This window comes from Anticarsia gemmatalis, chromosome 7 (genome assembly GCF_050436995.1).
Source record: "Anticarsia gemmatalis isolate Benzon Research Colony breed Stoneville strain chromosome 7, ilAntGemm2 primary, whole genome shotgun sequence".
NCBI classification, from domain to species: Eukaryota; Metazoa; Arthropoda; class Insecta; order Lepidoptera; family Erebidae; genus Anticarsia; species Anticarsia gemmatalis.
In genome coordinates, this window is record NC_134751.1 from 11955144 (window position 1) to 11965311 (window position 10168).

Here is a 10168-nt window from a genome sequence, read left to right on the forward strand (position 1 = left end):
AGAAAAAGATCGACGTGAACTTTTAAAACTTTTACTTTATCAACTTGTAACAAAATGACAACATAAATTAATCACCTTAACATATAATAATTATTTCCTACGCTTCTAACTGCTTTTTATTCAAAAATTCTCCAGCTAACGATATCCTTTGTAAGAACGACGGCGCCGGCGTTAATAGAAGCTCATATTTACAAACATCTGGATGATTCGGATATCTCTTCTCTTTACGGATTCTTTCCAACATATGTTGCGGTTCACATTTCGCTTTAGCCTTCCAATCATTGTTCAAAAAGTCTTGAATAACTTTTGGCAGTATTTTGAAGGCTTCTTTAGCCTTATTCCCGCTAGGAGTCTGTAAGGGTTGAACTTCGGGCGCGTTTTGCGGTACGATAATATCATCAACATCAAATCTGTTCTCAAAATCAGCGATCGTAGCGCTTTCTTCATCTTCCTCTTTTTGTTCTGCAGTACTGTTGTAGTAACTACTTATTCGCTCTTTTACTATATCTCTTAGACTAGATTCATTCTTTGTTTTCTCTCGTTCAGTCCCATCAATATTTACATAACCTGTCCTAGTTTCAGTCTTAATTAAAACCTGATTTTGGTCTACTTTTTCAGTGGTTTCAGCAGTTTCGTTAGTGGATGTATTTGTTGGTTCCTGGTTTTGTGGAGTGTCCGTTGTGATGTTTGTTGCGTTTTCTTTTGACGCTTCTATCATAGACATGATTTTGATGTTGTCCTCCTCTTCTAGTATTTGGTATATTCTGTGCACTTCGCTTATGTTCATTCTGAAAAAAAAACAATCGGTTTTAATGATTAACACCAAGCATAGAACTCCAAAGGAGTCCTCTAAATGAGATCATTGAATCGGAATCATATTTTTCTACGTTTGAATCGAACCCAAAACGAACAGTAAATGATGAGTACAGACTACCATCTTACCCAATACGCTACATTATGTCGTAAAGACGACACAATAATAGCGAAAGTTCCTAACCAAGAACAAATTTATCACAAAAAAAATTGAGTAAAAATGTCCTTACCCTTGTCTCGCCTCATGGCAGCAATACAACATCGTAGGATCAATCGGATGTGCTTCAGTATTAAACACATAACCTCCAAGGTCCACTATACACTCTCCATTAGGCGTGTTAATGACCGTCCCGTGGACGCCCGGGTTGTGAATGAAGTTATCCGGGTCGAACAACAAGTATAGGTACTTAGTTGTTTCAGCTAAGAAGAATGACTCCATGCGATCCTCTTTGCGGTGGTCGCGAACGTCTTTTATCTAGAAAATGTAGGAAAAATATTGTTAATCATTTTAATATAGATACATTTCTGATGATTTTGTCTGCTTGTAAACCATCAAATTAATTTCTTGGGTTGTCTACTTGTTTACCGCCTTAAGTGCAAATATGCTTTTAAAAAGGGTTAAAGTTAAGTTTCAAATTATAAAATGCTCTCCTATTTTAGGTTTTATTTTCCTAGAAGCTTTCTCTTTTCGAGCCAAAAACATCTGTGGTTGAGTCAAAAACCGTCGCAGAAATAGGGTGCGTAACTATAGGTTCTCCCAGACAGAGAGAAAACAGTAATACTTAAGTGCTTTTATACCTTTAGCTTAAATCAAATATATCAGTCACACAACTCACCGTAGCATACCCACAAGGCGTCCTCGCACTGTGCTGGATACTCCTCAGTATATCCTCTCCCATCTGCAGCAGTATCGGGTCTCTAGTATCTCTATACAGGTACATAATAGACTCGATCAGTTCCGGCCGCAGTGGGTAGCTCTCTCGAGAAGTAGACGCCTCGCCCGTGCCGAGGTTGTATACTTCTGGCGTGAACCCGTACTGACGCCACACGCTGTGGTAGTTGTGGATTATACGCATTGCTGTGTCGCTCTCACCTGAAACAAGTCATGTTGGTTATTACATACATAGTGAGGAAGTAGTTAGTAAAATATACGTTAAGAGATGAATAACTTTAGATAACGTAACAAAATGGCTACAATGGTTGTACCTATAATCATTGTCCTTAGATTTTCAAGTTTTTTTTTAGATAGAATTTGCTGTTATTTAATGGGATTAAGAAAGAATGAGTTGGGTCCCATGAAAAAAATAGTGTTCACATTAGCCAACAGCAATTTCCATAGCCTTTCATTTACCATATGCCCCAAACTTCCAACCTACACTAAACCAGCCTGTTATTATGATGGAGTCATCGGCTAGAGCTATGCAATGGAGAAGTCAGATAAAACCATCACTCACCAATCAGACTAAGTACCCCAGGCCAGTAAGACTCGAGCGACTGGAATACGGGCAGAGTGACATGCCCTCGCAACATGGTCGCCCACACGAACCAGTCATCCTTCTTTAAATACTTCTCTATCGCCTGCCGCGCTTCCACAAACATCGACATTAGTTCCGGCTTCTCTAGTAGAATTGCACCTGTTACGGAATTATTGCTGGATTATTTCAAGGAGAATTTGTTAAGGCCTAGTTTCACTGCTTTTTAATTACTATAAGATAGGATGAAATGTTATTTTGACAATTATTCTTATACATTTGTTGACAAAAAAATCTAAAGTTAAAAAATGTAATGACTCATTAAGTCATCCCTTCCTTTGTTAGAGAAGAGTCCCTTGCCCAGTAGTTGGGGGTTTAAAAAAGTAATCTATGTCTATTTCATTTTAGGTTCTTAAAATATTCAATTAGAGGCAGCAGTTCGAAGCAGGTCCAAGTGGGGAAATTGTGTATTAAGATGGCATAGGTTGGCATTGCATGTTACTTTGCATAGACCTGTGTACTTCCTATGTGTGTTTAATTTTCAGAAAATTATTCTCTCTTTATATAGTTATTTCATACCTTTAACTAGATATTCATAATAAGAGTCTACACCACCACCAATGCCTGCATCTTGTGCAGTCCATCTCCCAGTCATCACATCTATGTGGTTACCAACTAGTCCAATAGGGGATTTGTGATGATATAGTGCCTTCAATGCATTGTAAGCTACCTGCAAAATAAATATTATTTGTATTAATTAACTCTACAACAGACTTATAAAAACATTTTAAAATACAACTAAAATAGTCATCTATCTCTCAATTCTTGTTCTTTACAAAAAGGTATGGTTCTGATATTGATTAGAATGTAAATAAATTCATCATTGGATCTTTCTTCCCGGGAGACCTTTGCCTAACAATAATGAGTCAGAATATAAATATTTTTACAACAGATTATAACAGCACAACAGGATAAAATTTTCATTATTATTACAATAGACAAATTCATATAGTATTGCAGTTATTGATCTTATTTCCTTACCTCTTCATACAGTGGGTCTCCTGTAAGTCTACTTAAAGTACCAAACTCAATAATAAAAGTGCCAACTCCTGCAGTGCAAGTGACACTAGTTTCTCCTGGTGGTACTCCAGCTCTAAGATTGATGGTACCATACGGCATGCCTGTAGTAGTGTCAAATGCAGTGATCAACCTTTGGGCTACATCTTCTGCTAATCTCAGTAGTGGTCCGTTGCAGGGCCAGCCTGGTTCCAATTTCATGCCTGTTCTGATAAAATAATGTTTGAATAACTCATATACAGTTTATAAAATACAGTAGATTATGCAAAAATTGTTGCAATGATAAAATATTTCTTATGATATTTTTATATGCATTCCACAAAGTAAACTCATATCTTAAGCAAAATGATAAAATGTTTATGAGATTCATAAAATTGTTTTGTAAAGAGTATCTTAATAGCAGCAAACTAGGAACTCTGAGAAAAGAAGATCTTGCATCCATTTCCTACCTCTTGATTAAAATGTATTATCTGAGAGGTTTAATACTTACTTGTGCGATAAAAGATGGGCACTTAGTAGTCCTCCTATAATTCGAATGTTTGTTTCAAACACAGAAACATTGATATCAGCATCAAAGTTCTTTTTCTGCAACACTATGTCGACGACACGATTAAACTCTGTATAATTGCCCATAATGGCAAGAGTGTCGAGCGCGTCTATGAGTGTGAGGGAGTAACTGCCCCACGTATCTACTCCGTCACAGCTAAGGGGTCGCAGCTCATCGTAGGGATACGCGTACCGTAAATAACTATCGTAAGCATGCTGGAACATATCACGCACTTCTTCTCTGTAATTAAATTCAACACCAACATTTTAAATCAAGTCTAAATGTTATGAAGAAGTAAAAGTGACAATGTTTACATTACCTCAGCCTTAGGATATCCGATTTCTTATAAACTCTAACAGAAAGAGACGTATCACAGCCTAAGTATAAAACGAAAAATATCAATATAAACCATTTGTTCATAATACTTATCATTGTGTCTATTAGTATTGATAAAATAATACAAAATTATTTAATATTTGAGTGAGATCCAATGATACGTTTGCACATCACTGAGCAAGTTTTGACGTTGAAGTTGACAGGCTTGACGTTATCGTTATCAATTTGACAGTCAATCGGTGCGTGTTGCCAACTGATGACATAAAACCACTGAGATTATTGTCGTTTTTAATAAAAGGATATTACTTTAGTTTGATTTTCTTATAATTAAGAGCAAGAAGCTCTTTGTTTGCATATTTTTTTAATTTAAAAGGCTATTTTTATTACTGAACGGATATTGTTGGACGTCGGCTACTAATTTACCATAGATCCCATAGACATTTTCGGTTGGTTTATAAAAAAAGAGTAGACAATAGGGTTAATAGGAAATTTCAAAATCACGCATTTCTATTGGTCCAATTTTAAATTAGCATAGACTACAGAGCAACGTAAACTGCAACAGCTGAAAATAATAAAATGTCTGTTGTCCGTTGACGCTTCACTAGCGTTTTGAGGGTGAATTTGGTTAAATTCGGCACAAATTTTTATAGCTACTCACTATATTTTGACAAAATGTGCCTCAAGTTTTAAAAGTTGCACGTTTCCGCTTCGGTTGCCATTCTTGCATTCGCGTAGCCCGCCTAAAGCTGATCTGGTAATTCGTTAGTGTTTACGGAAGCGGGTGCAATGGCTTTTAGAATACATGAAGATCAAGAAAATGCCTCTTTGGGGCTTAGAAAAGACAATGTTGATGTATTTGCAAACCAACGGCGTGCCCTTGGTGATCTCAGCCAATTCGCGTGCAACCAAAGTCGGAACTTGAAACTCGTAAGTATGTTTGGTTGGTAAGTTAGTAACAGTCAGTTTTTTGAATATGTTTTCCTCATATTGTATTGTTTTTAGCCGGGCTTGACAAATGGAACTTGCAAAGTTCAAGATGAGAATAGGACTATGCGCCAGATCAAAAATGAAAAGAATATCGTACCACCCGTGGCGCAATTTCGCGCCTTTAGCGTCTATGAGGACAAGGCAGACAAACCAACGGAGGCCGATGTCAAGAAACGAGAGCCCACATTCAAGCCTTTCGTTGCCAAAGAGACTAAGAAAGACAGCATATTCATAAGCAATGAAAGTGTAAAAACTTTGTATCCTAAAGTAGAGAAGAAACCAGATCGGCATATAGAGGCATCTCAAGCTCGGTATGTAGTAATAACAACTAAATAACCTAACTCTAAGCAATATAGATTTTAAATTGCACACATGGCATGTTCTAACTGCCAGTTTTCATTTATTTCAAAACCTCTAAAAAGTACATCTTCATCTTTTTCAAAGAGTATTCATTGCATCAGTTTAGTGTTAATGAAATCTTGTTTGTATTCAGCCTGCCACTGCAAGAAAAAGAGAAGAAAAATGTGGTTGAGTCACCCATGTCGGTTGTGGACACCAGTGTGCTCTCTATGTCTGTATCGAAGAATGAGAGTCAGATCATCGATGAAGATGATGAGACAACCACTGCTCAAACTGACCGGGAGATGTTCTTCCATGTGGTGGAATACAGACAGGACATTTACGAGTACATGAAAGAAATTGAGGTAAGCTACAACCAAGTACAAATTGGTTTTATATTTATGTCCTTGACATACATGATTTTTCTTATAATACAGTTAATACTGTAAGTATTTCATTGATTAAACTTTCATATGAATCTCTAATTATGTATCTAAGAATAAGCAGTACTTCTTTTTAATGTGAATACCTAAAAATGATGGCTGTCTGTTCTTGTTGTAAATGTTAACCTCATTGTCAAAGCCATTGAGACCCATGATCATAACTAAGTTTCAAACTTTTGTTTCTTAAAGTTAAGATTTCAGTTGAATTCATGCACAACTAACTTTGAAAAGAGCTAGAAATGTTGACATTTTCAGATCGAATGGTACTCAAGTAATATGTTCTACCACTATTATATTTTTGCAGTCATCAAATGAATGGTCAATATAAAATCAATGGACTAAACTAGGTCATCAGTTTGTAAATAAAAGAGGTCTATAGTTTATAAGATATTATCTCTAACACATTGTATTTAGGACAAACTTTTTAGGCAGCTTTGATTGTCTCCAACCTTGTTTGACCTTATTGTTTTCAAACACATTATGTACATACACAATGTTTTGTTGTTCAAATGTTTGGTTATGTAACATGCAAAAATGCACTCAAGCCTCATTTATATTCAGAAGGGTGTAAGTCACAGTGTATAAGACCCCTATTTTGGCACTGCCATAACTTACAAGTGATTGTGACCTAAAAAGCACTGGATATCTTTTAACCAAGATAATTAAACCAGTTTTGGTAATTTTTTTACTCAATGGCACATTTTTTCCCTTAGTCAGCCAACTAGTCTTAATCGTCTAATTCCAAAACAAGGAATAAGAACACTACTTAACAACTTATTAGCTTATTACATCAATCTTCATAAGTATGTAAACTTTTCTGTTTAGGTGAAGAACAGGGCCAATCCCCGCTACATGCGTAAGCAGCCAGACATCACTCACATGATGCGCTCAATCCTCATTGACTGGCTTGTGGAAGTGTGCGATGAGTACGGACAACAGAGCGAGACTCTTCATTTAGCTGTGTCATATGTTGACCGCTTTCTGTCCTACATGAGTGTTGTTCGCACAAAACTGCAGCTCGTAGGCACTGCTGCCACTTATATTGCTGCGTAAGTATTGTTACTGTTGCTAAGCAGTTTTATATTTATTGATGATTATGTGCAAATTAAGTCATAATTATGAAGTTTCTATAAAGGTTTGCAAACTTTATGATGAGTTGACAAAAAAAAACACTTTTTACTATCATAGCAGTCATATAAAAACTCAGTGAAATACCAAATCAAGTCCAAAAAAACTTCATGAATTGCAAATCCAAGACTGTTGGTTACTTCTTTGTTGATTGATTTTGAAGACTACGTTTTAGATCAGATGTATTGTAATCTAATGAAATATTTCTTCCATACAGGAAATATGAGGAGGTATACCCTCCAGAGGTGTCTGAGTTTGTGTACATTACTGACGACACATACACAAAGCGCGAGGTCCTTCGTATGGAGCACCTCATCCTGAAAGTCCTGTCGTTCGATCTCTCGACCCCAACATCACTCGCTTTCCTGTCCCACTACTGCATTTCTAATGGACTTTCTAAGAGGACCTTCCACTTGGCTGCTGTAAGTATAAAAGACTGAACTAGCTAGCTGTTTAGATATCAGACTATTTCTTTTATTCGTAAAATATAAGGCAATATCAGCAAGAGTCAAATATTCCAAGTTCCTCGTAAAGTACCTAGTACTTCTTACCAACACTTACCATGTCTGTGATCTACAAGCAACTTACACTTTTGCTTATGATACTAACAGTACAGATTGTAATAAATTTTTGTTTTTCCTCAACAGTACCTTGCCGAACTTTGTCTACTGGAGGCAGATCCCTATCTTCAATTCAAGCCATCGATCATAGCAGCAAGTGCTTTAGCTACAGCTCGTCATTGTCTCATATGCGAGAAATGTTCCGGTGACGATGGAGTCAAGGGAGACACACGGGATGGTAAAGAAGCACGCATTAACCCAGCGTGTGCGGCCACAGCCTGGCCTGCTGCCCTAGTTTCATGTTCCGGGTACACTATGTCGGACCTAGAAGCTTGCATGCGTGAGCTCGCTCGCACACATTCACACGCCGCCAGTCAGCCGTATCAAGCGATTCCGGACAAATACAAGAGCAACAAGTAAGTTTTTGATATTCTTTTCTAGATAAATTATCAAAAATAGTCAAATCAGGATCTTTTTTGTTTTTCTGTGTAGTGTTGCCTTAGATACCCTCAGTTTGCATAAATAGTAGCCCATATACAAACCATAAAGTTCTGGTTTTATTTCTTTGATACAAACCAAAGCTGTTGTTGAAAAATATAATCAGAATCAAATAAGACTGGTTTGCAAGTAATTAAATAAGGTTTGAATCGTATTGTTGGTTAACGAAATAATTATTTCAGATTCGAAGCTGTGTCGACAATAGAGCCGCGGCCCATGATCCCCGTAGCGAAGTACCAGCCGCCGGCGCCGGCGAGCAACACGAGCCGGCCGCCGACCGACAACTCGCGAAGCAGCAGCTAGTAGATCACTTCTTACCTGTTTACTTTGCCAACTAGAGTTAGTACAATTGACCTGTGTGGTTAGGGTGATTGACCGAATTAGTGCTACAGTAGCCTTCGTGCTCTTAATGTTATTTGCTCAGTCTGGTTATTTCAGTCATCCATGTTTTCAGCATATTGATACAAAGTACAAACATTAACCAAAATCGTGGCCAGTGGGAAACTAAACACTTCCCGTTGTTATTTATGGCCAAAGATGTATATAAAGTTAACTCACAACCTCACTTTTTCCGAATAGTAACCGCGTGCCTTGATAATAGTTTTAATAATAGTAGAAATAATTGGATTCGAATATTTTTGTACTAGATGTTATACATTCCTATTTTTTGAAAGGTTTAAAATATTGCTGAAAAATCCTTATGTTAGAATAGATGGATGTGCTATCGCAAAGCAAAGATGAGGAATATATGATTAAGATCATTCCGTTTTTATCAGGTGGTAGGTATGCAATCTCATGTATTTTTAACAGTGAACGCGAAAGGTGAGTACTAAACAATTCAGAGTATTCCTAATTCTAAGACCATTGCATTTTTCCTAATGTTGATATAAATGTCTTGAATATTTTGTAAGCAATTAGGATTTTTTGTAAGTTGTTATGCTAGTTTTAGATTTAACAATTTCCTATGGAAATAAAAACACTTCGACTTCTGTTAGCACCTGAAATCTTCTTAATTATAATTATGGTTTTCTGATTCAATGACAAATGGTCAACGCGCATTGGAGCAGCTCGTTGGCGCGAGTTCAGGCATTTTAATTCAAACATTGCCATTTACAAGTCTTAGCATTATATCCCGATTCACATAACACAGTTAATTGACGCTCGCCGTGACCATCGTTTGATAAATTTTAAGTTAGGATCTAGTTTACGTCAGCCCTTACTGTGTTCATTTACCCATATTGAGTCTTCCGCTATTTTCTCAGCTTTCCAGTTCATCATACGATCTTTTTGGCACACATTTCATTATTTTTTCTTACACATGTCGGGAGGCAAAACAAGGTCAATAAGAACATAGATCGTTTTCACATAGTATAAATTTTACAGGGAATCTAGTATAGAAATATCTGCATTTAAAGCACATATGGAGCTTTACTGATCGTAATAACACATTGCATTTCCACAATAGCATTTCCGTACAATGTTTGTTAGTAAATTATTATTTTTGAGATGTAAGGTATGTTTTTAATATTGCTAAGTAGTTTTTAATGTAATTTAATTTAATATAATAATATAATCGATATTTTTCTCCAGTTTTGTAAATGGAGGTAAGTACGAATACCTTTATTGGTAATATAATATTTTCAAAATATATTTTGTTTTATTTATATGATGACCGCCCACTTTACGACCTATAGAAATCCTCATGATCCATTTGTAACCAGGTGTCTTGTAACTAGAAGACATTGAGGAATAGCTTCCTTCCTCACGGAGCGATGTTTATCGTGGTGCAATTAAATATAAGCCGTATATTTACTTGTCATATAGACGATTATGCCGGTGGCGTGTATTGGGCGCGTGCTAGACGAGGTACGGTCAAATCTATTTGGAGATCGTCTGCGTCAGCGAGTCGGCACTGTTGCGGCTCGCCCCAGAATGTATGATAAGTAAACGGAAAATGGGTATACAGTC

The 10168-nt window shown here is 36.7% G+C and overlaps 2 protein-coding genes across 2 annotated transcripts; one reads left to right on the top strand and one right to left on the bottom strand.

Annotated features, from left to right (window-relative positions):
* Nucleotides 1–17: 17 nt before the first annotated feature.
* Nucleotides 18–4431, bottom strand: Edem1 (ER degradation-enhancing alpha-mannosidase-like protein 2). Its single transcript, XM_076116121.1, has 8 exons — nt 4229–4431; nt 3853–4149; nt 3327–3570; nt 2865–3015; nt 2268–2447; nt 1650–1906; nt 1044–1288; nt 18–788 (listed from the first exon to the last, which is right to left on the bottom strand). The coding sequence occupies exons 1-8, from the start codon at nt 4339–4341 to the stop codon at nt 98–100; spliced, it is 2178 nt and encodes a 725-aa protein (XP_075972236.1). The 5' UTR covers nt 4342–4431; the 3' UTR covers nt 18–97.
* A 369-nt stretch (nt 4432–4800) lies between these two features.
* Nucleotides 4801–9848, top strand: LOC142974029 (cyclin-A1-like). Its single transcript, XM_076116122.1, has 7 exons — nt 4801–5172; nt 5248–5543; nt 5726–5936; nt 6840–7063; nt 7360–7564; nt 7790–8118; nt 8383–9848. The coding sequence occupies exons 1-7, from the start codon at nt 5032–5034 to the stop codon at nt 8501–8503; spliced, it is 1527 nt and encodes a 508-aa protein (XP_075972237.1). The 5' UTR covers nt 4801–5031; the 3' UTR covers nt 8504–9848.
* Nucleotides 9849–10168: the final 320 nt, after the last annotated feature.

Excerpts from the sequence above, each read along its gene's own strand:
- LOC142974029 (XM_076116122.1), top strand. The coding sequence starts at position 5,032 with ATGGCTTTTAGAATACATGAAGATCAAGAAAATGCCTCTTTGGGGCTT. Across the intron at positions 5,173-5,247 it reads AAAGTCGGAACTTGAAACTC|CCGGGCTTGACAAATGGAAC; the intron begins GTAAGTATGTTT and ends TATTGTTTTTAG. Across the intron at positions 7,064-7,359 it reads GCTGCCACTTATATTGCTGC|GAAATATGAGGAGGTATACC; the intron begins GTAAGTATTGTT and ends TCTTCCATACAG.
- Edem1 (XM_076116121.1), bottom strand. The coding sequence starts at position 4,341 with ATGATAAGTATTATGAACAAATGGTTTATATTGATATTTTTCGTTTTA. Across the intron at positions 3,571-3,852 it reads GCCCATCTTTTATCGCACAA|AACAGGCATGAAATTGGAAC; the intron begins GTAAGTATTAAA and ends TTATTTTATCAG. Across the intron at positions 1,289-1,649 it reads CGCCTTGTGGGTATGCTACG|ATAAAAGACGTTCGCGACCA; the intron begins GTGAGTTGTGTG and ends TACATTTTCTAG.